The 26,224-nt window shown below is 48.3% G+C and overlaps 1 protein-coding gene across 3 annotated transcripts in view; it reads left to right on the top strand.

Moving 5' to 3' along the window:
* MAP3K14 (mitogen-activated protein kinase kinase kinase 14) overlaps nt 1-26,224 on the top strand; it is a 39,808-nt gene that overhangs the window by 2,509 nt on the left and 11,075 nt on the right. Inside the window, exons 2-7 of one of the 3 annotated variants that reach the window (XM_033091399.1) lie at nt 14,195-14,310; nt 19,152-19,427; nt 20,537-20,606; nt 22,075-22,285; nt 22,387-23,004; nt 23,967-24,104. In XM_033091399.1, coding sequence (XP_032947290.1) covers nt 19,172-19,427; nt 20,537-20,606; nt 22,075-22,285; nt 22,387-23,004; nt 23,967-24,104 — 1,293 coding nt within the window. In that variant the 5' untranslated portion in view covers nt 14,195-14,310; nt 19,152-19,171. Of the gene's footprint in view, nt 1-14,194; nt 14,311-14,388; nt 14,445-19,151; nt 19,428-20,536; nt 20,607-22,074; nt 22,286-22,386; nt 23,005-23,966; nt 24,105-26,224 lie in introns of those variants that run through there. The other 2 variants (XM_033091400.1, XM_033091398.1) reach the window with 2 other exon arrangements.

Below are 26,224 nucleotides of genomic sequence, written 5' to 3'. Positions count from 1 at the left end.
AAGAGCTGACAGATTCATGTTGGTTGACCTGACAGATGTTCTTTCCGGGAGGATAGTTAGGAAATCTTAAAATCAAATTCAGTCCTAAATTAAAAGTAGAGGTCAGCTTGATATACTTATAGGCAGCATATTTGTGCCAATGACTTCCATCATCTCAAAGCTGGTTTTTTTTTTTTCCTGGCAAAAGGTTAAAATGCAACTAAAATTCTGCTTTCATGATTAATAAGTCACTACCGCAGTTGTGTCTGATGCTTCCTGTTTGCCCCATTTTAGTATTTCAGTTAAACTGGAAACATCTGAGCGTTATGGGCACTTTTGACGGCACCGATGTGAAATTGGCGGGAAGGGGACCAATTCCATGTCAGTGGATTTGGGGAACTCTAAGGATCAGTCAGCCCCTCTGGCTCTGCACATCGAGAGCCCTAGGAAGGGAAAGGAATGGGGGTGCGCATCGTCAAGGGGGACGCGGGGGAGCATTCAAAGTGATGCACGTGTGAAGGCTTTGCATGCACTTGGTGATGCTGACTGAAATGTCGAAAGCGGTAGATTAGAAATGGAAGGCCAAACGTGGGGCAAATTATGCAGCAGAACATTGCATTGCAGTTCAGCTCAGCGAGACATTGAAGTCTGTTGGCTGTGGGATCCTTCATTGTGGGCTTGTCTTACTATCTGAGTGACAATGCAGAGAAAAGTCATTTTTCCTCAGTGGCCTGTGCACCCACCCTTTTTTGTATTCTAATTTAAAGGCGTCTCTTCCTTTCTTGCTATTTTATACCTTCTAATCCCTTGTTCTCCTGATATAAATCCCTTGAAATTATATGGCTTTAAGTGTAATGTCACTTTGTAGCTATTCTTTTCTATTTTCTCACAATACGCATATAAAGAGAGACAGAGACAAGGATCAGGAAATTAAAGCCTTGTAGGAGAAATAAAGTGGATGAGATTACTCAGGAAATCAGTGTCATGCCCAGAACCTAAACCCACATTTCTTGACATCTAGTTCACTGCTTTTTCTACTAAGTTACTCGTGAAAGAATAACTTGTTTTCCCCCCCAAAAAAGTCAGTTTTGAAACCAGCGTAACTGCTTTATCTATGTTTCTATCTATCTATCTATCCATCTATCTATCTTAACAAGTATTAATATTAATTAGTGTCATTAATGATTATTGATATCCATTATTCATAATAATCAGTAATAAAAGGCTGAAACATGAATAGCACATTCTCTATATGGGTCTGCTCATCCCCATTTTACAGATGCAGAAATTAAGGCAGAATGGTGAAGTGACTTACCCAGAGTAGTAGAGCAAGTCCATGGTGTCTCCATGTCAAACGTGGGGATCCAGGTTGTCAGGTTCCAGTCTGCCATCGTCTGCCGGTGTGACCTCCAGCAAATCACTTCACTTTTCTAAACATCGGTGCCTCATCTGTAAATGGGATCAAAAAATTTATGGGGTTGTTTTGCGTAGAAAATGAGAGGCTATCTGTAAAGGGCTTAGCTCAGTGCCTGGCACATAATAAGCCACGGAACACGACAGCTGTAAATGTTGTTGTTTGGCTGTAAACGTTGTTGGTAGTAAAATAGTAGTAAGAACAGTGTAGTAGCTGCCAATTACCACATTGACTCGACCTGTTTTCTGTAAGATGATGTCAGGCGCTCAGACTGCCTGACAGGGCAGAGTCATTTTCTCAGTAGGACCTCCAGGGGGACGTTTCTTCTGTCAAGACATTTTAGCTGTCAAGTTTACCCTGTCTTACACTAAATACTGTCCTCACCACCCTCCAAATGAGCCTTAAAAGGCCCAGACGCTGCCCAGTGAGAGTTGGTAATCCTAAACTGACGGCACCCTTGGCCCTGCCAGGACTCTGAGTCAGAAGCAGAGCTGAGCCTTTCTTGCGTCCTCCAAGTGGTGAAGTGGGTCCCAAGCTTCACTCTGGAGGTGAGAACAAGGAAAACACTGTATAAAAGATAAGTCCACGAGGACTTGTTCCTCTTTGTTTAGGGACTAGGACGGACATTTTGGTTCTGTGGGGTAGGGTTCCCACCACCACGTGGCACCCCCAGCTCACCATCCTTTCCTCTGATAAATATGTCTTTGTCAGCTTATCACCAGTACCATGTCTGGGGCCCCTGGATCTGTGGTCAGAGATTTGCAGAGTTCCCTTTAAATCACTGAGGGGGGCCAGGGGGACAAACGGTTTCACATTACATTCTAAATCCTTTTTCCCCCCTTTTTAATACAAAACAAAAATATAGGCTCCCACCAGGCTGATGTTCCCTTTAAATAACATTTTGTTTTCTCTTGGGGAAGCTGTCTCGATGGCCAAAGAGTCATTTCTAAAGTGAACCTAGTTTTTAGAAAAAATAGATCACCGGATGTCAAGCATCATGTTCAGATGAAAATGAAACCACCAGGCCTGGAGTGGCAGCTCCACACTTAATTTCAGGCTGGAGGTGAGAGGTAGAGTGTGTCTGGACCCAGCTCAGTAGCTGGTTGGCCCCCACAGTCTTCATTTGGTAGGTACCTTCGTCATTTTCCAGGCAGCTTTGCTTAGGTGAGCAGAGCACTTTCTCTGGAAGGTGAGTCACCCATGCATGGGTGTAGGTGACAGTCGATTTATTCCCCCAGTTGCGGAGGAAGCCTTGAGCAGACCTTGTGGAGAAGCCCTCTGCCGAAGCTCATGTTCATTTCGGCCCAAGAGCTTTGGAGGCAGGGATACGGAAACAAACGGAAGCTCCCGAGGCTTCCTGACTGACAGAGGGATGGATGCCCTGGGCGGGGGGTCATGTGGACAGGGCGCAGGGCCCAGATCAGCAGTGCCACTACACTGCTGAGTCCAGCCACCGTGAGGGTGGAAAATGGCCGTCTTCCAGTGACAGTCCGCAAAGAAGCAGGAGGGGAGCTTTGGCTCCGGGGAGCTGGGAAACCCCTTGGCAAAGAGCAGAGAGATACAATCCATACCTTGGTGTGAAACACCTTTCAGGGAACGCTTTGCTACCTGCTTCCTGTTTGCTACCTGAGTTGGAGGATCTGATGAGCTACAGTGATTGAGAAGGACTACATTAAACCCTGGATTTCTGGCAACTTTGGAATTCAAAACCTGCCACTTGTCTCTGCTTCTAGAGCCACTGTTTGGACTGAGAAAGAAACAGCAGAGGGAACTCCTGAGCCATCCCTTCCACCCAGTTTCTGGTTGCTATGGCTTCTGCTGGCCCTCTTACCACTAAAGCCATGACCGGGTGTTCATCAAGGCAAAGAGTTTGTTCAAACTCTGCAGTTGGTGTTGAGCTTGACTGCTGATGGTCAAGGACACCTGTAATCAATGTCCAGTCACCCACAAGGTGGGCTTGACTTTATGGCAGCGTCAGGGAGAGAATTAGTATTACCTGCAAGGGGTTGCAGTCTTCTCCTGAGGTGTCCCCCGCCCCCTCCACACACACCATCTGTCTGGACTTACCAGGAGTCACTTTGGGCAGGCATGGCTAAGTGACCTGAGGCTTCACCACTCTGTCAAGAAAGAGCTATTAGATCACAGACTACAAATGATCCTTACTGTTTGTGTACTCCTTTGTTTTACAAAAGAAAATAGTGACCCAAGGAAGCTGAGTGAGTTGCCCAAAGCCACACGGCTAGTTAGTGACAGAAACTGACTAAAGTCCAGGCTCTTTTCAGGGTGCTGTGCTGCCACTGAACAAAGGAACTGCTCCTGGAGCAGGAACTGTACTTTTTAACCAGCTCCTCCTTTGTTCCCACCCCCCCCGCCCCCCGCGACCCCGTCACCCTCAGCCTTTCTACAAGCTCTGGCAGACCTGGGAAGGGTGGAGCCAGAGCAGCAGCTGCTGTGAGTCTAAGAAAAGGTAAACAGAAAGCTATTTATTTGGCACACTCTTGTAGCATGAAGTTCATGTAACAAAAAGAAGGTCATGGTTGATAAAATACAATTCTGGGCAGGGTTACCCGGAAGTCTCAAAGGTTGCCTACACCTATAGGACACTTTCCTCCCTGGCAAGCAGTATCTTACCTAAAGTGGGCGTTCAGTTACTATGAATGATTGATGGTAAGGGTACAAACCCACTAGGCACCAAGAAGCTCTTCTGTATCTTTGTCCTGTAAAGAAGAGACTTGTTGCCAGTGGCATGCTGGTGGCCAGAAGAGCCAGAGTAGTCAGCGTCAGCCCAGCTGGATCCATCCAGCTCCTTTCAGTGAAGAGGCTCTTCCTTGTGGGCAAAGCATGATGTCATATTTGGATGGCGTCCCCTGCAAGTGCAAAAAGCTACTGTATCCAAGATCCACTGCCCACGTGCTGACATTGACATTTCCTTTTTACTGGGCCAGAACCAGTGTACTGGTCAATACCAGGGACAGCTGAGAGGCTTGGGAGGACAGGGCAGCTTAGCCAGACCCAAATGAGGATGTTATTGCCAATTCAGGCTAGAAATGGACTCCTTTAGCCCAGGAAGTTGGTTGGATGAACCAGACTCCTGGAGACCATGCTCGGCAGTCCAAACTGACAGATGCTGAACTTTGAGAGGCAGAAATAGATTTACAGAGATAAATACCAAAGGCAGAAATTTGTGTGCTACCTCCCTTCTAGCAAGTCTATGAAAATCTGAGTCCAGATGGATATCATCCAGTTCAGAAGGGCCATTTCTCAAGGAATCGGAAATAACTGGCTGTCTAGGTCAGCATTTAGGAACGGGGATGACAAGCGTGGCTCAAGCCAGCTTGCGTGACACCTTGCTGGGTTCCAGTCAGCGCACCATGCTGTGACGCCTTGTGCAGGGAGCTGGCTTCATGCCCTCTTACACAGTCCGGACACTCGCATGCCAGGCTGGCCAGGCGCTCAGAGCCCGCGGCACTCATTGATTCCTCAGGAACGTGTTAGTAATTCTTTCATTCAGTGAATTCTGGTCAAGCGTATCAGTGTGGCAGGCTCTGTTAGGTGCTAGAATATAAAAATTAGGAAAATGAGGTGCTGTTCTCACGAAGCTCACCATGGCAGGGGGAAGATAGACATGGAAGCAGACACATTACAGGTGCTGACTCATGAACCATGATTGTGGGAGCTGGAGAGGAGTGAGGAAGGCACCACGGCCCAACTTGACGTAGCACTAACTATTACACACAGCTCCTCGGAGAGGGAGAGCCGTCGCCCCCACCCTGTTCTGCAAGTGTCTGGGCAGGAACCCCCTCAGCCTTTCTTTCATCTTGGGGCCTGGTAACGCGTGTCAGCTTGGAATAGGAGCTTGAGAACAATCTGGAAACTTCAGCACCCCGGGGGAAAGGAGTCATTTGCAGAGGTGTAGGCACTGTGAGTAGAAACGTGCTTCAGCACAGTTCAGCACAGAAGCAGACAATGAGTAGCCAATTAATAAAGACATGGCTGTCTTATCCTAGCCTTCCGGGCTGGAATAGAGAGGGCAGTCAGCACACTGGCAAATCCCAGGGCTTCGGTGCCGCCCTGAGACAGACTGGAGGTGGCCGATCCACGGCCTGACCCCTGACAATGCTTCTTAACCACTGAGTTCAGCATTCTAGGAAGGCCTTTCCAGGGCTACGATGGTGAAAGCTCTTGAGGGCAAGGACTTTGTCTGTCTTAGTCACCACTGCGTCTGTTCTGATCAGCACAGCACCTGGAACGTGGTAGCCGCTGGCTGAGTATTGGCCGTTGAGTGAAAGTACAACACTAGAATCCACACTCCTTTTTCTGGGCCCTGCTAGCCTGAGAGGATGAGAGAACCACAGGCTGTTTCCTGGTTCCGCCTCCTTTACCAAGGAATTGATGTGAGATCCTCTGCGAATATTCCGTCACACCACAGGTCCCAAGCCCTTTCTCCGTGCCTGGGGGAGGACAAGAATGTGACCCTGTATTGTAAAGGGACATGTCAAATGCACGCCTGCTGCTCATGTCCTCGGGCTGGTCACTCAGGACAGTCTGTCAAAGGGTGTGTAATATCTGAAACGAAGCCCCAGTCAGGGTTCCACTGCCAAAGGGCAGAGCTGGACCGTGTGCTTCCTTCCATTTGCCCCGCACATTGGAAGTCTTCTGTGGAAAGCCGAGGTGTTTGCATTTCTTGTTTATTCTGAAGTTCCTCAAACTAGTTCCTCAATTTCAGAACCAGTCACCAGAGACTATTTACAGCCTCCTTCCTTATAGGAAGGCTGAGCCTGTCTTTCTCCATCTCCTCTGAATACAGGTAGACCCTGCTTGAAGCCAGTCCCACACCTGGGAAAACCAGTTACAAACCGAGAGAGGAAGGGAGTGGTTGTAGTTCAGCGTGTTGACCATAGCCCGAGGAAATGCTGCTTGCTCAGAATTCAATCCAAAAGTTGAAATAAGGAGAGCAAATGTTGCTTGTAATGATGACCTCAGGCTGGCAAGATCCAGAAGTGCATTTGGACTCATCAAAGAAAGCTGGTTGTGTTTCGCCTGCTTTTATGCCCTGTTTAGGGCAGTTTATGGCACTGTAATCTTTGGAAATTGGTCATTATTGACCAAGACACACTGCAGCCCCCCTTAACCAGAATATTCAGTTACGCAGAATACCCCAACCTACAGATTTCAGTGACACTTGAACTTTTTTTTACATAACACATTAAAATTCCTTGCTGCTTTATTGTGTAAAATGGAGTACACGTGTGGTTGGGGTTTATCCCTCAATACTACTTTGCCCACCCCATTCTCCTGCATACCAATTCCATAATTATCTCTGGATTGACGATACCCTGGTGGCATCTGTCCTATATGCTATTGGCTGTCCGTCCGCGTGCAAAGGATTTGAAAGTTGAATGGAGAATGCCATTGTAACACTTTTCTTTTAAAGCTTATACGATGCCCAAATCAGAGGCCGGGAAACAAAATACTGATCATATTTATGAAGATAGTAACTGATGCTCAAGGCTTTGCTATTTAAAACAAAACAAAACAAAACAAAACAAACAAAAAAACACACAGTAAAATAGGCTGAAAAGGCCTGGAACAAGCCTTTATAAAATGAATGGCAAATTTGAAGTTTGTCCTAGAATTGGTCCCTGGGGTGGGGGGGTGCTCAGCTCTGCTGGGCATGGGTGGGACTAAGGAACACGGTCCTGCCACATGTCCAGCTTGGAATCTTTGCTCTCCGTTGCCATTTTAAAGTTGCTTTTTCCAGTACAGGGGCTGGCTGTGTTTATTCTTCCCAATGGAGATGCCTCCTCCTGGGTCAGTCCCTGATTTTCTCACTAATAAACCTTTGGCTCGTGGCAGCTTCTGCATATGGGTCCTAATTTTTAAAACTTAGATCATTTGAAAGTGGATACAGTGTCATGGCTAAGAGCATGGGCTTTGACGTAAAAGAGACCCGTGTGCAAATCCTGCTTCTGCTACTTCCTGGCCTTGGACAGATTACTTGACCTATTGTTTTTTCCTCTGTCTAAAGGGAATTATATTAGTGCATTGCTCACAGAGTTATTGTGAGGATTTGAGAAATAATGCATATATTACCTAATTCACAGCAACCACTAATAGCTGTCATTATCGTGTTTATTATTACTGACAACCAGCACGTGTGTATACACACACCAGCAGATTGTTGAAAACACCCAAAGATGTCCACAGGACAACTAATTTCAGCTCTGCCTGCCAAAGAATTCTGGGTCCTGGTTCATCATGCACCGCGTGTCATTCCCCAGTTCATTCAGAGCTGAGACACTGCCCCCAGAGAGAGAAGCTGGATGGCCTGTGCAAGTGCTGGTCAAAGAACATTCATTCTCCTTCATGGGTTGTCCTTTTCTTCCCTATCGCTTCTGCCTCTCTGCTCTTGGGTTTCTTTCCTCCTCCTTTGATAGTGTTTGTTCCAGACCTTCCTTCTGACTCAAGCTACCGGCTAGAAGCTGTGGGAGGTGGGTTTCAGCTCTGCATAAGCAAGGACTTTCAAAGGACCGGCACTTCCAATTATGGAAAGCACTGCTCCTCTTGTAACAGCTTCCATCTCACTGGAGATTCTGCTAATGTTTATAGAGCACCTACTGTGTGCCAGGCATTGTATTGGGCATATACACATTGTTTCTTGCATTTATTTATCCTGTAAAGTCATTTTATGTAGGTTTCAGGATGCCTGTTTAACAGATGAGACATCTGAGAATCAGATTAAGTGATCTGCCCATGGTCACACACCAGTGTTAGGAGACTAAGATTCGAACTAGATCTTTTGAATCCAAGCCCATCCTGTTATGTAGCTGATGGCCATCCCTCAGGATTATTAAGTGATATGTTGGAGTAAATGACGTCTAGGGCCCTTCTGAGCCCAGGATCATTTTGTGATTCCTTTCTCATTGATTTATCCATCCATCCATTTTCCCCATCTAGATTCTATGCACCTTGAGGGCAAGGATAGCATCTTTCTAGCAAATAACCAATACAATGTTTGGTTGTCAGGGACCACCTGTCCCTGACTGATGGATGCTGTTTACTTCCCTGACACGTAGAAATAGGAGAGAAGAGAGAACCCATTGAGAAAAGGGTCACCCAGAAATTCCAATGCCAGGACTTTACCACCTAGAATTACTAGGCAAGTGCACACAAAAAAAGTGAATAAAGGGTTTGGTTTTTTGGTGGGTTTTTGTTTGTTTGTTTTTTGTTTGTTTGTTTGTTTGCAATATTACTTATAAGAGTGAAAGATTGGAAATAATTTGAAAGTCCAATCATGGAAGAGTAGGTGGAGAGATGATGGTGAATCTGTACCATCATTAAAAACAATGAGAAAGATCTGCATACACTGCAATGAAGCAGTATTCATATATATTATTAAGTGAAAGAAGCAACTTATAGAAAATTATGTGTGTATAATCCTGTGTTTATTTTAAAAATAACCCCAAACTGTATGTGTATGTGTAGTAATGGATCTAGAAGGATTTATACCAAACTTTATTGTGTCTTATGTTTTAGGGAGGAGGGAGAGGTACAGGGATTTTTCTTCTACTCTGTTTCCCCAAAAATAAGACCTAGCTGGACAATCAGCTGTAATGCGTCTTTTGGAGCAAAAGTTAATATAAGACCCAGTCTTATATTATATTATACCTGGTCTTATAGTAAAATAAGACTGGGTCTTATATTAATTTTTGGTCCAAAAGACGCATTAGAACTGATTGTCCAGCTAGGTCTTATTTTCGGGAAGACACGGTATATACACTTTTGTATTGTTTAGATTTTTATAATGAACAAGTATTACCTTTGCATTTGAAAACAAAATAAAGATTTTTTTTTTTTTTTAAGTAGCATCAGATATTATATAAAGGAGGTAGTAGAGACTAGCCAGAAAAACTTGCCTCTCTCAGGTTTGCTGGATTGGAACCAGCCCTCAGATCCCACCCTTTGACATAAGCAGCAAAGGAGGAGCTCGTGGTTTTTCTCTCAGATCCAGTTCTGTTGTTTCCCACTCTTTGTGGTGCCACGAGTATTTCTTACACCAAGCACTAGCCCAGGCCTGTAATCGCTATATACACTTGTCATTGGAGGATTACAAATAACAGCACGGAAGCCGTGGCCGTCAGAGGTGAGGGCATCTGACAGAGCCATCTTTGAGCACCTTCCTACTTGAATCATAACTGATAAAACCCACAGTCCCCAGGGGAGAACAAGAAAGGGAGTGAAATGAAAACCAAAACCAGGAAGGACGAGCTTGCCTATCTCCAGCTTTCTGTTTTAGTGGTCCTGCTGCCCAAACTCACTGACCAGCCACAGAGAGAATATTCTGGTGAAGCTTCCTGTGTGAGTGGTGTGTGTACGGGGTGGAAGCCTCACTCACAAAGGTGGACCAGATGCCTCCTAAATTCTCGTCCCATACCAAGAGACCCCTTTTGTAGTTACAGCTTGTTTTCACTGTAAAATTAATACTCCACAGAGAGCATCTCTGGAGTGATATAGAAGAAACCGGTAACGGGGATCCCCTCAGAGGAACGGGGGAAGGATGGAAGGACTTACACTTTCCGTTGTGTATCCTTTCTGTATTTTCTTTTACCACTTGGAAACATTATATGTTAAAAAATGAACACTGAAAAAAGTAATCATGCTCACTGAAAAAACTGTGGAAAAATTACAAAAGTATAAAGAATATTAACCACCACCCAAAGAGCATTGCTGCATGTCTGTGCTAGGTGTCTGCATTTTTATAAATGTTGATATAATATACAGACACATGATAGGTGGGATCACACTTTAGATATAATTCTGTATCCTTTTTCTATTAACAATGTATCCCATAAACATTTCTCCAAATAGTGAAAAATTATTTGTAAACCTTTTTAATGGCAGTACCAGGATTTATTTAATAATTCTCCTCCCCCTATAATTAGACATTTTTTCCAGTTTTCTGTTACAAAAATACACTGAACATCTTTGGGCATCTTTTTCCATTTTTCTATTTGCTCCATGCCTAGATTGCAGATCTGAGTTGTGCCCACAGAAATGGCTGTCTTCTCTGGGTTCTTTCATGTCTGGGTTCTCCAGAGGCCTTTCATCTACATTATTTCATCTGATGAGGGTAGGGAGTGAGGGTGTGATTAAGGGCTAGGGTGAGGGTGAGGAGAGGGAGGAGACCTGGTCCAGTAGGTGGTCAGAAAAGGAAGCCGTGCAGTGGAGCTGTTGGGAGGACATCCTGGAGGAGGAAGGTCTGAACTTCGCCTGTGAGGGACAGGCAGGATGTGCAGAGCAGCCCACACAGGAACGTGGCACACACAGAGAGAGGCCTGCAGCTAGCAGGGTGCGTGTGGAGAGATCAGGCTGGCCAGAGCCGAACCCTGAGCTTAAGGAAACAGTGGTCAGACAGATCATGGACCACAGAGTTGGGACTGGGCCCATAAGCAGTGCAGAGCCGACAGATGTCTTTGACCTTGAGATGATCTTAAGGACGTGACGTTTTAAGATTAGCTCAGCATCAGTGTGGGATGGGAGGGGGTCAAGGAGAAGCTAGAAGTGGGTGAGACCTATGCTAACAGAACAGATGGGAGGTGATTGCCTCAAACATTTAAAGGGGCCCGTTGACAGCCGTGTTCCTGCATGTGTGGGGCTGTAGCCAATTGGAGGGCAGTCCTAAGTTTTATTCCATACATTTCACTTACCCAGCAGTTTCCCCTATGGATTTGGCAGTGAGATTGAGTTTTTGTGGGCATGACAGGTTTCTTTTTTGTAATTGACCTGTAAGATTTTAATGATTAATGTACATTCACATTTCACATCCTCCTTAATGGGAAATGCTTAGGCAGAAATTGCTCTCCTGGGAAGTAGGCCTGAAGCTGGCGAGTGAGGCAGGTTTTGAGATTCCTCCAGCTGAGTTTCATCAGAGTGCACCTTCCTCCTTCCTTGGATGTCTGTTTCTGGGTCCCAGTGCCCACTCGGTCTCTCTGCCTAAGGGAAGAATTAAGCCTCCCAGAGGCCTGTAACTTGTGATATTGTCGGCCCAGGCCGGGGAGGTGGGTGGAGGTTCTGTTCCAAAGGCAGGGTTTTCATTTAATGCCCAGCACCCACCGTCTGCCCATACCTCATAGGTTCTTCCAGCTGGAACTCTGGCCCTGAATTATACCCCTCTCGCTCTTCTGAGAATTTAACCCCTGGGAGTGTATCAGAACCAAGCCTATTTCCACAATCTGGTACCTGAACTCCACCTGCAGCCTCTTCTCCGTGACTTCCTGACTTGTGCGTTGCCCACCAGCAACTACGAGCTGTTTGTGATTCCTACATAGACTACCTTCTGTGCCTTCACTTCGGCCATCCCCTCTACCTGGAATAGCCTCTTCTTTGTCTTGGGAAATTTTTGCTCACCCCTCGAGACTCAGCCCAGCTATCACCTGCTTTAGGAAGCCTTTCCTGACACCCACCAGGCTGGGCTAGGGGTCCCTCGTGTGTTCCCATTGCCTCCGCTGTGTGTCTGTGTCTGTTGTTGCATTATTGTGTTGTATTGTAATTTTCTGACTATTTGTCTCTTTCCTCCAGTAGACTGTAAGCTCCTCAAGGGACCGTATCGTCTTCCTCAGGGTCCCCCCAGTGCTCAGCACGGGGCCCAGCACCCAGCAGGCCCATTGCATGCCCAGTCTGCCGTTCTCTGCAGTGTGACAGGACACGCTGAAGCCCAGACCTTACTCATCCATAAAGCCTCAACCTGCCACCAGTCTCTGGATTTTGAGGCTCTTTATTGGGTGTGCATATAAGGGATTGTTATATCTTTTTTGTCTTTAGTATTTTGTCTGATATTAATGTTACTTTTTTTTTCATTGCTCTGGCATATCTCTTTTCCATTCTTTATGTTCAACCTTTCTGTGTAATTCTGTTTAGTCAACATCTAGCTGGATCTTTTAAAAATCCTATCTGGTTGTCTGTGTTTTAATAGGTGTGTTTAATCGATTCATGTATGTTGTGATGAATGATATATTACTATTTCAATTTATCCCTGCCACCATAACTTGTGTGTCATTTTATACTTATTGTCCTTCTTAGCTTCTTTTTTTTCATTTCCTTACCTTTTGTTAGAGTGATCAAATTTTCTATTTTTCCTTCTTTACCCTTCCGGTTTGGAAACTTTGAATTGTATTTCTATTCTTATAGTTAGTTATGCTTAACTATTAACATATATACTTAAAACTATAATTTCTTCTAAGGAAGTATAAACATTTTCATATGTAAATTCCACGAAAAGACACAGCTCTTATCCCTCTTTACCCATTGAGCCACCCACTCCACCCTTCTTCCTTATTATATTGTCTAGAACTTAATGTTTTAAAATGGTTTCAATGAATTTTTTTACGTTCCCTTGTTAATTAAATTAAGCGACATATCGTATTGATTCCTGTGCCTACCATTGTTTCTTACATCCCATTTCTTCTCTGGTTTACTTTTCTGCTTGCCAACGCACATCCTTCAGTGGTTCTTTCAGTGAGGGTAGCACCATCTTTCCTGAAACTCTTATTTATATATGTGTGTATTGTATGTGAGTTTCTTTTTTAATTGTTTTAAGAAAACGAATTAACTTATTAAAGCTAATCAAGTTAAAAATCGTTAACACCCCAGGAACATGTACTAGTGAAAGTCAACTAGAAATCTGACCAATTTGTTTTCTGATTCAGCCCTCACTGATGAGACACCCCCAACCCCTCATTTTCACTTCTTGTGCGGCCACAAGCTAGGAAATTATCACCAACGGTGGGCAGATCCTGTGGGTAAAATAATGATAGTAATATCCACTGGGTAGTAATACTGCTCAGTTCCTGGTTGTTCCAGGTACCTTTGCCAACTTTTATTCTAGAAAGAAAATGTGGATCCTTGAGTCCCGGGGATCGGGTCAGGAGTGTCCTAGCTTTAGCCCTAACCTATGTTAGATGCTCCAGTTGTATAAATTGGGTCTCATTTGTTTCTGCAGATAACTTACCTCTTGGAGCCTTAGTTTCTTCATCGATAAAATGGGAATAATATTAGCAACCTTACAGGGTTGCTGTGAGGTTCGTCGGTAATGTAGATAACGCACCTCGCACATGCGCAGCACACAGAAGTGGTTTGATGACAGGTAGTGGTTATTACGTGCCTGGCCCTTAGGAGACTCACTGAACACTTGTTGAGTGGATGCAGGAGCCTATCATAAAAGGCTTCATTGAGGAGATACGTTGTAAAGGTGAGATCTGGACAGATACTAACAAAGGAAGAAGGCATTCTCTATGGGAGCAACAGGGCGAGCAAAGGAGAAGCATCGGAGGCCCGCCCGTTGCTGCCCTGCTCAGGCCAGCGAAAGGAGCAGTCTGGCTGGAACAGGCGCTGCATGGGGTTTGGGTAGGGCAGCCAGGGCTGAGTGTACACGGGGATCTCTGGGTCCGCCTGGCCAGATGGCTGTTCTGCCAGGCCCGGCTCTGGCCCTTGGTTCCCCTTCCTGCACAGCCCCTCGTTCTTGATAGGCAGAGGCTGGTCCAGTGTGGCCTACTGGCCAAGCAAGCTGGGGCTTAAAAGAGGAAGCATCAGAATAAGATTGGTTTTCAACTAATATTTTATTACGGAAGTTGAGTAATTCTACTTCTGCTATTTGTCCCCTCTGGGCATTCAGAGAAGGACAGATTTTTACTTCCAGATAAAATAGTCATGAGAGGGATTTGCCCTGGTCTGCCCTGGCCCCTCAGTGGACATTTTCAAGATGACCCTGTAAGATGGAGATTTTTTTATCTCCTTTATTTACAGACAACCAAGGCTCAGTGTGCTGAATGGCTTAGATAAGGCTCGACATCTTGACTATATGGTGCTGAAACAGAGAAGTCCCATTGTCTCGATGACAGCATTTGTGAGCCTGGTGAAGGGTAAGGAAGTGAACTTCCATTTAACAGCTTCTGTTGGCCAGGCAAACCGATTGGCATTTCATGTACTCTTCCTCATTCAGTCCTCAGAACGACTCCAAAGATGCTAAGAGAAGAAACTCAGCAGCCTGCTCAAGGTTTATTTTAGCATGTAGGCTCGGGAGGCAGCAGCGTGGGGTCAGCCCCACTTCTGCAACGTGTGACTGTGTGACTGTGTTGACAGGCTTCTTCTGAGCTTCTCTCAGCCTCAGTCTTCACATCTGAAAATGAGATTAATAATGGTAGATGCTCAGTAAATATTGACAATGACTGTTCTGAATTGGAGTCATCCGGTCCTCAAATAATCCTGACAAATCGGTGGCATTTTGGGAACTAAAAAGAACCTCAAAAGATGTCCTAGGCCACTGGTTTGCAGACCCTTTTCCTTGCAGACTCTTTTCCTAGGATCCTGCAGAGGTCCTTGGTGGGTGGAGGGAAGCGGTGGCCCTTGCCCTGTGGTTCCTTAGCAGAGCAGCTGTTTCTAATGTGAGTTGCATATCTGTTGCATGCTTCTTTTATATATTGGGGGTTGAGGTATGATTACATTTGACAAAAATGGTCTCATTGCTTTTTTTTAAAAAGTTGCCAAGGCTCAAAACCCTATCTCCTGGTTCCTACTCTGTTGTTTTTACTGTGCTTTCTAAAATAGGGAAGTGAAATATGACACATTTTAGAAAGGTTATCATCACATTAGATCAAAGTTTAAACCATTATTTTTGTACCCTTCAGTGAATAAAAAATTCATTTAACCTAAACCCCATTCCTGTCCCAGAATCCTAGCAACAGAAATTTTGCTGTCGAGAAAACATTGTTGTCACAGCCTTAGACCAGAACTGTACAATAGAACTTTCTGCAGTGATGGAAATGTTTTCCAGCTGCACTGTCCAACATAGTAGCTACTGTAACTGAGGAACCAATTGTTAAATTTTATTTAATCTAATTGATTTAAATGTAAATAGATACATGTGGCTAGTGGCCGCCATATTGGCAGCACAGCCTTACAGGATAGAGAGAGGGGGTCAGAGAGGGGGTCGAATGGCAGTCCCTGGCCCCTTGCCATCAGAATTGTACAGAAAGCTTGTCAAAAGTACAGATTCTGGGCCTAATGCCCACTGACTCTGTCCATAGGTCTAGGGTGAGTGCATTTTAAGAACTCATCTGGTTATTCTAACTTGCAGTCAGGTTAGAAAGCTCTGCATTAGCAAGCTCTTCCTTGGGTGGGAGAGTGGAGCCAGAATCAGGCAGTTAGCCCTGGCCTTGATCTGGGGGATTACAGCAACCTTCTGGGGAATGTCAGACTCTTGGAGAATGTGATGGAAGCCATGGACCTCTTCCCTGGAAAGATTCAAACGGGATATAGTTTCTGCATCTCATAGACCATCCTGAAGCCACCCTTGAACCCACATTAAGAACTCGTCCTCACCTTGCACAGGAGACCTGGACTACGTGGTGAGGGAGACAAGTTTAAGTCTCGAGGTCCAGAGGCCTTGTCTACAGCAAGATATTATCCAGATCTGCCCAAGAGTTGGTCTGGTACCAGCCCAGTCAGTCATTCCTACCCCCAGACTTCCCCAGGGGCTCATCGAGGTACCACAGAAGAGAGAAGAGGCAGTGTACAGGCATCAGGCCCTAAACGAATACTGAATGAATTCCACCCTTTTCCCTTTTGCTTTTGTTTTCATGGCCTTGTGAATGAGCTGAGCAGATTTGGCTATTGCTCCTGCTCACGTCCTCAGCCCTGATGGAGAGCAGAGGCCTGAGTGCATCTGAAGCCTGAGTGGAGCTGGGGAGAGAGTCCAGACTGAGTAATGGATCAGGATTTTGACCTGCCTTCAAAGGCAGAGACATAACTGTCTCCCATTTAGTCCTCCCTCCCCACAAGCTGCAGGAGAGAGAAGGGGCAGAGCTGCCGGGCTGTGATCTGGGGCAGTGAGCCAGGGACCAGCGCCCATGGCTGGGAAGGCCACCTGGCCGACAGTCCCAGGCTTAATGCAGAAGCCCATTTTTGTGGACCACAACCTGTATACAAGTGGAGAAGGAGGGAAGGAGGTAGTGTGTGTGTGTGTGTGTGTGTGTGTGTGTGTGTGTGTGTGTGTGTAAAAGAGCTGCTGTGGAGCCAAAGTGCCCTGAGAATAGCCGCTTGAACTTGGAGGCCTGAGTCACGGTCATGTGGCCCAGGAAAGCCAGCCACAGGAGAAGCTGTACAGTTCTCGGGCCGTGATTTCATGCCACTGGGAGGTGAGGGGCAGCCTGTTTTCCCCGTGCCCTTCACAGGTTCAGCTGCCAGCTGCTGGATTAGCTTCTCAACAGCCTCCTTGTTCCTCTCTCTGCCTGCCAGGCTGTTGGATGAGTCACCCGGGAAGTGCAGAGGCCCTCAGCGTGGCTGCCTCCCCCTCAGGTTCTCCAGGGCGGGGGATCCTGGCATGCTCCTGGAGGGAGGACCAGGGCCCCTGGCCAGCAGTTCACCTAACCACCAAGGTGAAAGGATGGCTCTGGGGGTGATGGGGTGCCCCACCGCCTCTCTAGTGGAGCTCTAGCTCAGGATGAGTCATGTCAGGCAGAGACAAGCGATGTGAGCCCCAGCACAGCTAGATCTCGAACAGCTGGGTGTCCTCGGGACAACCACTTACCACTTGGCCTCATTTCTCTCACTCGTCAGATGGAACTGCCTCTTCATTCCCTGTGCTCAGGATCATCTTGTCTCTGAAGGTCATCCTTTGATTCCCTCATTCAGCCAACATCAGTTGTCCCATCTGTGCCCTGCTGTGCTATCCACTGAGGGCACCACCTCTGCCCTCAGGAGCGCTCTCACCAGAGAGGACCGTGAGTTCCCACTTGTGTTGGCCTGTCTCCCAGGAGACTCGGGCGGCCCAGAGCCTGGGGTTCTAGGTCCTGGCCCTGTACTGCCATGCGCAGTCTAGGTGACCTTGGGCAAGTCACTGCCAAATTAGGCTTCTGTTTCTTCAAGTGAAAATGAGAAGGTTAAAGTAACGTGGAGGTCCCTGTAAGCACACCTCCAAGACTGTTAGGTTCAGAGGTTTCAGTTTGTTTCTAAGATCTCAGTCCCCATGGCAAAGAGGCAGAGAAAAGTAGGAGCTGCTGTAGGCCCTAGATCAATTCCTTTTTGGAGGTTGCAGGGGTTAAGGAGGTGTAAGGTGGAACGAAAGTGTGGTTACTAGAAAAACAAGCCTGCCTTGGAAGACTTTCACCTAATTGCAGTCAGAACCCCTCTTAGGCTTCTTAAGGTCATCGAGTAATAGTGAGGCCGCCCATTCAGCCTCCGCAGTGTCCAGCCTTCAGGCATCCATGCAGAAAGCTGGAGCCTCCCTGAGCTGAAAGCTAGGAGGCCCTTGAAGACAGACTGTAAGGATTTAATTAGTGACCAACACCCCCACGCCCCTCACCCCACCCTAGTCAGGCTGACTCAGTCTTTTGCAGCCATTGTAATGAGGCAGAGTCAGTAGGAAGAAGGTTTCAGCCTAGTGTTTCCCAGCTTCCCCTTGTCTCTTTTAAGCTTCCAGACTGATAAGGCAAAAGGCAGAGGTGTTAGAGGTCTGGCTTCCCGTAGTCTCCTTTCTGCCCCAACAGCAGACAGAGACTGTGACCCAGGATGAGCAGAGTTACAGCAGGGAAGACTCCATCTGTTAGTAACAGCTTGAAGATCCAGCTGCTGTCGGAGGGCACTTAGTAAAGACCCGTGTGCCTCCAGCGCCTCCTCAGGCTTTGTCTACAGCAAGTCACGGCCCTGCCTTTTGGGAGTTCACGGTCCCAGTCTTTAAAACGTTTCCAACTGGTCAAAATCTCAAGTTGGTGCAGTTCTACTTCAATTCTAGTGCACACGCTGTTTGCACAGATTGTTGCCACGCTGGGCTCGCCCTCCCTGCGGCTTCCTGGTCATGCACAGGGCTGCTGGAGATGGAACCCAGAGAGGTGGATTCTTGTGCTTTGTCCTCCTATTTCTAGAGGTGTATGTTGGCGTCGGAGGCTCTAATTTAAATTATACTACCAATGTTGCCTGAAAGAAAAATGATACTGAGGAGAGGTTTTCAGCAAATGAGTCTGGACATTGCAGAAGGAAGCACGTCAGTTCCTTCTGGAGAGCCACAAACAGATGCATCTTGGGAAAGGAGCCAAGTGCTGGTGCTGCCATTTGCATGCTGATTTTTGGACTTTGTAAGATTTCATATATTTATATATATATATATACACACATATATATATATATACACACACATATATATATATGAAATCTAAATATATGTATAAGAAATACACATATATACATACATATATCTACCTCCTGCTAGGGAACAAAACTTCGATTCTCTCCACTTGGAGAAAAGCTACTGTGGACGGTGTAGACATGTAGAAGGCAAGGCTTGAGCAGTCAATGAGGTGACTAATATTTTGGGAATACAGGACTCACCACCCCGTTCTGGGGAAACAAAGTTTACCGTGAAACAAACAATAGAAAAAGATTCAGCCATTCTTTATGAAGGCAAGACAGAACGCATCTGTTTGTGCGGTGGCTATGTGGAGGAAGCGGGCTGGAGCCTCCTTGTTGAGCAGCGTGCAGGAATCTGGTGGTGGCGGTGTGCTGGTGAGGCTGGGGGTTCACAGCGCATGGAATGGCCGTAGATGCTGAGAGGTTGACTTCTTTGCCCTGTGGGATGTTTGGAAGATAAAGACATGCGGCATAAAGAGGCAGAGCCCCTGTTCCCCCTGCTCTTCTCCTTCTGCCCAAGCCTGACCCGGGCCCCTCAGGGCCTGCCAGTGACCTGCTCTGTGTTTGGTCTCTCCCTCAGGGTGAGTGTGAGCCTGGGAGATGGCAGTGATGGAAATGGCCTGCCCAGGTGCCCCTGGCTCGGCAGTTGGGCAGCAGAAGGAGCTCGCCAAAGCCAAAGAGAAGACACAGGCAATGGGGAAGAAGCAAAGCTCCATCAACAAGCTTGAGGCTGTGGAGAAGAGCCCCGTGTTCTGTGGGAAGTGGGAGATCCTGAACGACGTGATTACCAAAGGCACAGCCAAGGAAGGCTCCGAGGGAGGGCAGGCCGCCATCTCCATCATTGCCCAGGCCGAATGTAAGGGGCCGCAGCGGGGCGGTATTGGCAGAGAGGGCACATGGGTGGGCCTGCAGGTGGGTGCAGCCCTTGTGCAAGGGTGGCTGGCACAAGGGAGGCTCGGGGTCCCCCTATGGAAGAGGGAGGTCAGGGTGACCAGTCTATGAGATTCTCACAAGACACAACTGGGGGAGTTAAGCCAAGAAAGAGTGGAAAGTGGGAGCTATCACAGTGCTGGGGAGTGAAACACTGGGGAGAAATGGCAAATGGAGGCTTTTACCTCTTGTAACCAGAGGTGGGAGGCAGGAATGCGTGGGCTTCCCAGGTCCTGGGGATTCTGCAGGATTGTCCAGCAGGCGCTTAGCCGTCTGCTGTGACCTGGGCAGCCTGAGCATCTTTGGAGAGGCCCCAGACAGGAAAGGCCAGGTCTCCTGGAAAGCCCCTCTGGGGCTTGATTCCCTTCCACCTCAAGGTGGCCCCACCCCAAAGAATGAACACCTGCTCATGGGCCTGCCGGGCAAGTCCACGGGCCGCAGGCTGCTGCAACGTGAAGCCTGCTCTGGTCCCTTCTGCTCCCTGTAATACCTCAAATGACTTGATATGGTGGCTGCCGCCAGAGCCTGAGAAACTCCCAGGAAGGTTGGGCAGGTTCAGGAGGTTCCTCTGTCCCCCATCCACCCTCCAACCCAGGAGGTTTCTTAGGGCGAACCTGGTGAGACGGACAGCTCGTGACGGCATTTTCCCACATATACACAAACCCTTCTGGCTGGTTTTTGAGGAAAGATGAATCAAAAGTGAAGTGGAGTGAGTGACATAATAATACACACACACACACACACACACACACAAGCTTATATTTATTGAGCTGTTATATGTGACAAGCACTGTATTGAGGGTTTGTAGACCAAACCCTCTGCTCTTGCCCCTTATGCTGGGAGGGGGGCATGAAACCGGCAGTGAGAGGAGCTGGCTTGGGTAGGGAGGTGGGCCACCAGACGGGGGTGGTCTGGGAAGGAGGAGAGGCAGCAGCCCAAGACGGTGTCTGTAAAATGCCGCCCTCCTTAGTGCTGAATTCCTGTTCTGTTTTCTCTCCCTCCTGCTTGTCCGACCCCTTTTTCTTTATTTAAAAGGTGAGAATAGCCAAGAGTTCAGCCCCACGTTTTCAGAACGGATTTTCATCGCTGGGTCGAAACAGTACAGGTAAGGAGGGACACAGTGGGACACAGGGAACTGAAGCCAGCGTCCTCCCTCCCCCAGCTGCTCGCCCAGGCCGCTCCCGAGTGACCCCTGGCTCCCTCCTTCAGCACCTGTGGTGCAGTCTTGGAACCCGCCCAGGCTTTCCTGGCTGAGCTGCTCTCTCAGCCAAATAAGCTTTTCAAAAGCTTTTCACGGCGTGTGGATAACTGCCTCTGGGTCACATCAGCTTGACGTTTTATTTTTATTCAGAGTCCTTGCTGCTCCCCCTCGTTTCCCATCAATAGGGAAGGTGCTGGGAACAGGAGTCACTTTTTCGCTGGTGCGTGACCGTAAGTGCAGACCTAGAGGGCCACTCTAACTGTGGGAGAAAACTGCTGTGGCTTTTCTCCTGTGGGACACACCCCAGGAGGAAGCAGGCGGGACAGACAGACTCGCAGCTGCATCGTCTTGTAGAAAGGAGAGCTGACGGGGGCTCAGTCTATTCCCAGGCTCCCAATCCCCAAAGATGACTTTTGGCAGCTGAAAGCTGAACCTGGAAACAATTTGCTCCTCTACCACCAGGCAGACTTTTTTATCATCGGAATTTGGAAACTGCTAGTGATAAAAAGGTGGTGAGGAGGGCTTTTACACTTGAACCAGGAAATGCTTAGTATTTGGTCCAGAGGCTGTCCCAGATGCCTTTTGTCCAGCGTAGGGGGTTTCTGATGGACCCACTTCTTTCAGCTGCTTGAGAAAGCATGTAGGCCTCCAGCAGCCTCCCAGGAATGGGGTGAGTCTGCCTCCTTTGTGGGGAGCAGAAGAGGAGGCCATGGGAAGGTGACGGAGGCTGTGGCCTGCTCCGCAGCTGTTTGGCAGTGGTCCTTGCAGAAACTCTTGCCAGTGCCTTAATACCCGGCGGGATCAGAGTCCAGCGAGATCCATGGTGGTAGTGAGCCTCAGGCCACCAGAGAAGGCCAGCTTCCCCTGGTCCTGGGACAGAGTCTCCTCACATTCCTGTGGCCACCAGGGATCGGAGGTGACCAACCTAGACTGTCCCTCCTTCTGGAGGCAACAGAATCAAGCTCTCGTCAATTAGAGGCTGAGAGTGCCCATCACGGGGTGTGGCCCTCCAAGGACAGCTCACCGTGGGGAGAGGGAGAGAAGTGTGTGTCCAGAGCAGCAACATGCACCCCATGACAACAGTAATGACTATTGTTTGTCGGAAGCTTGCCTGTAGGGCCAGGCGCGGAGGCAGGCTTTTTAAATGAGCTGCTTCATTTAAGCCTCCTCTCCACCTGCGTGGCAGAAAGTACTACACCCATTTTATAAATGATAAAACGGAGGTTCTTGGGGGTTTAGGAATGTTCCCAGGTTCACACAAGTAACAACTAACGTCCTGGGATTTGTCTGTGACTCTCACCGCAGTTACCTAAGCAATTACGTCTTCCTTCCTCCTCACGCTCAAAATGCGTATCTGTCCCCTTTTTGACAGCCAGTCTGAGAGCCTCGATCAAATCCCTAACAATGTGGCCCACGCAACAGAGGGCAAAATGGCCCGGGTGTGTTGGAAGGGGAAGCATCGTAGCAAAGCCCGGAAGAAACGCAAGAAGAAGAGCTCGAAGTCCCTGGCTCAGGTGGGAGTGGCCTTGGCCAGACCCCTCCCCAGAACTCCCGAGCAGGAAAGCTGCACAGTCCCCGTTCAGGTGAGACCCACCACCACCCCAGAACAGGCTCAGGGGGCCTTCAGGACGGCACCTATGCCTTGGCCCTGGCCTATGTTCTAACACCTGTGTTTTCCCCACAGGAGGATGAGTCCCCACTTGGTGCCCCGTATGTTAGAAATGCCGCCCAGTTCACCAAGCCTCTGAAGGAGCCAGGCCTTGGCCCACTCTGTTTTAAGAAACTCGGGGAGGGCCTCCGGCCTGCACTGCCTCGATCGGAACTCCACAAACTGATCAGCCCCTTGCAATGTCTAAACCATGTGTGGAAACTCCATCACCCCCAGGATGTCGGCCCCCTGCCCCAGCCCGCTCACCCCTTCCCCTACAGCAGGCTGCCCCATCCCTTCCCATTTCACCCACTCCAGCCCTGGAAACCTCACCCCCTAGAGTCCTTCTTCCTGGGCAAACTGGCCTGTGTAGACAGCCAGCAGCCCCTGCCCGGCCCACCCCTGGGCAAATTGGCCTGTATAGACAGTCAGAAGCCCCTGCCTCGTCCACCGCTGGAGCCCAGCTGCCCACCTCGCGGCACGTGTGAGAAGTTTTCTGTGGAAGAGTACCTGGTACACGCTCTGCAAGGCAGCGTGAGCCCCGGCCAGGCCCACAGCCTGACTAGCCTGGCCAAGACCTGGTCGGTGGGGGGCTCCAGGCCCCAGGAGCCCAGCCCCAAAACTGAGGACAGCGAGGGGGTCCTGCTTACTGAGGCAAGTAATCCCCAGACATATGTACACATACCACCACCACCACCGCCACCGAGTCCTGGGCCGAGAACAGCCAGAAGTCAGGGAGCGGCAGTGGGGTGTACCTGCAATGGGAGAAGGGGCGTCACTGGAAATCTGTCAGACCTGCTCTCAATTTCCCACCCTTTGGGGGAATGGTTTTCTGTCTTTATCAAAGTCACTCGTGCATGTGATAACAAATGAAATCGTAGCAAATTGCTCATAATAGATGAACAGTAGTCTCCATTCCACCTCCGGGCTCACTTCTCAGTCTTTTTAGCTATTTCTACTTTTAGTTCTGGTTGCTCACCTCCTTATTGCTGGACTGTGTGTGTATGTGTGTGTGTTATATGAATAATACATATGCTGAGAAACAGGAATAAGAAAATATCAACTTCAGAAGTTACCCGTGACACCTAATATGAAAGATAAGGATTTTGCCTATCTTCACTACTCCCCTACTTTCCCCTTTTCCTCTAGTGCTCTTACTGGGTAATTTTGTAACTTTAAATGATTTTCACACACTTAAATTTCTGGGTTTTATTCCATCCATCTCTGACATTATCCCTTGGCCTCTGCTCCCCTTCACTGTCCCTCCCCTTTCTTCTGCCTTTTAGCTCCTCAGATACATTTTTTCATTGTCAAGGTTGTTGACAATTCCGTTTCTGTCCCACAAACACAACTCCAGGAGGTTTTCATCACAAGGACCGGCTTGCATCCAGCAGCATGCAAGACCCTCCTTTGCCTTCACCTTATTCCCATAACCCCCTCTCTGGGTGCTGCCTTCCCTACCCCACAGAGTTCTGCCCCTGACCTGGTGGTGTCTTTGGTTGTGAGGGCTCAGCCCCAGCAACCTAGCAAGGATCTCCAGCTGGAGAGCCTTGTTCACTGTAACTCTCCGCGGCCCTGGTCACTGAAACTTGCCTCTTTTCTCCTGCCAACCCCAGAAACTGAAGCCAGTGGATTATGAGTACCGAGAGGAGGTCCACTGGGCCACTCACCAGCCCTGCCTGGGCAGAGGCTCCTTCGGGGAGGTACACAGGATGGAGGACAAGCAGACTGGCTTCCAGTGTGCAGTCAAAAAGGTATGCCAAGGAAAAAAAGATGGTCGTGAGAGATGGATATTATGAGGAAATGAGACATAGCAAGAGACCTAGGCCTGTCTGACTAGAGTTCACCTGTGAACCACTTTTCAGGGAGGATGGGGAAGGAGGACTCGTGTTCCTAGGATTTCGATTAGAGGCAGAGGCATGAATCACCTCTCCTGCTCCCTCATTTCACCAATGTTAGAACTGGAGACCAGAGAGGGTCATGTGTCTTGCCCAAAGCCACACAGCAGGCCTGGAACTGAGGCTTCCCTCTGACAAATCACACAGGCCCACCGGCAGCACATCATAGAACTCAAGGGTGTTGGCCCTGTGTCCCACCCCTTCTGTCACCTTTTCTCCTCCCTCTGATTCTCAGCTCACCTTGACTGGAAGCCACGTTGTCCCCAGCCCAAAGCTCACATCCAGGACATCTAAGCCAGAAATCAGAAACATTTTCACGGGCCATTTCCTTGGCCCGTTGGCAAGGTGAAATAAACTAGCTCAGAGATGGACCTTGTTTTCAAGCGGCTTTTGTCAAGGACATTCTGATCCCCAAATGGAAAGGGACCAAATAGCCCGACCAGGCAGGCCCTGTGCAGAGTGGACATGAACTCCACCGCTGTCATGGGTGCCTGTGGCTTTAAAGGGTGAAGACACAAATTATGATGTGAATCACCCTGGCTCCCCTGGCTTGTGCGTGAGCCAGGGTGTTAGAGTGCTAGAGTTTGGGCCTCAGGGTGATAAGAGGAAAAAGGGGACTATCCATAGGTATTACCCCAAACTTCAGACATACTGTGTCAAATAAGCAACCCCCTCTACCCCGACTGACCAAAACACGTGCGTAGTTCTTGCCAGCGTGGGACATCATCTTCCACCGGGATGCCAAGGCCACGTGCCTGACCTCTCAGCTGCAGCTCCCTCCCCAGGCCACTGGAGAAGGCTCAGCTGTCCCTCCTGAGAGGCGGGTGGGAGGACAGCAAGAGGGTGTGAAGTGTCCTGGAACTGTGCTGGGCAGCTTAGTCACTGGGCTTCTCAGCTGTTCCCCTGCTGAGGTCCTCAGAGCCCCGGGCAACAAGGTAAACAACCCTAATATAGTAGAAGAGGAGAAATCCTCCATTTCTCACCTCCCGAAGGCAGTCCGGAGAGTTCCAGTCCCAGCGCTCTGACTACCCACCGTCATTCAGAGCTGCTGCGGGAGCCGCTAGAGCATCCACGCAGAACTCTGCCTCCTCCCATCCAAGGTGTCAGTGCGGGTGGCTCCTGGGCAGCCCACACTGCTGCCATGGGCTGGACAGACAGGCCTTCCTTTCTCTCCTTTCTCTCGAAGGGAGGGGTAGGGTAGGCAGAGGGGTCCTTTAGAATGTTCAGCTGGAAGATCTGAGAAACAGTTCCCTGCGGAAAGTGAAGGATGGTGGCATGGACGGGGTCAGAGGCCAGACTGCACATAGGGTCCGAGTGAGTCTGTGCACCCTCCAGTGCTCCCGGGGGAGGATCCAGCACTTCCTGGGTCCTCCTTCCAGAACAGCCGTGGCCCCAGGTCAGAGGCTGATTGGCCACAGGTCCAGGGTTTCATGTAGGGTTTTTGTCATTTAAGATTCTGTTTGACCTTAGTTTGACTTGCAAATAAATACAGGCTCATTATAAAAGAATTCAAATTATATCCAAAAAGCAGAAGTCTCCCTGTTCCCCAGTCCCATTCTCAGAGGTAAGTTCCCTTTGACATAAATCTTTTTAGACTTGTTATGCACATATAAATATGTAGTTGTTTTCTTCATTAACATGAGGTTGTACTGTAGAGGTGGTTCTGTACATGTTTTTTAATGTAATGGTGAGTGTATTGTGGACAGAATTCCTTACTGGTACATACGCATCGCTCTAGTGCTTTTTAACAGTCGATGTAGAAGTTCTCATCCTCGCCAGTGGGTGAATTCACAGGACCCAGGAATTCCCGGAACTTCATTCTAAAGTGTGTGTGTGTGTGTGTGTGTATGGTGCATGGATGCACACACATTTTTTATGGGGAAGGGTCCGTATCATTTAGCAGGTTTTTGAAGAGTTTGTGGCCCAAAGAACCATTCATTTGAGAACCTCTGGCTCAAGCATGGGGTTCTGGGTGC

The sequence above is a fragment of the Rhinolophus ferrumequinum genome, chromosome 21 (genome assembly GCF_004115265.2).
Source record: "Rhinolophus ferrumequinum isolate MPI-CBG mRhiFer1 chromosome 21, mRhiFer1_v1.p, whole genome shotgun sequence".
Lineage (NCBI taxonomy): Eukaryota > Metazoa > Chordata > Mammalia > Chiroptera > Rhinolophidae > Rhinolophus > Rhinolophus ferrumequinum.
This window is presented reverse-complemented; position numbering and strand designations above follow the sequence as displayed.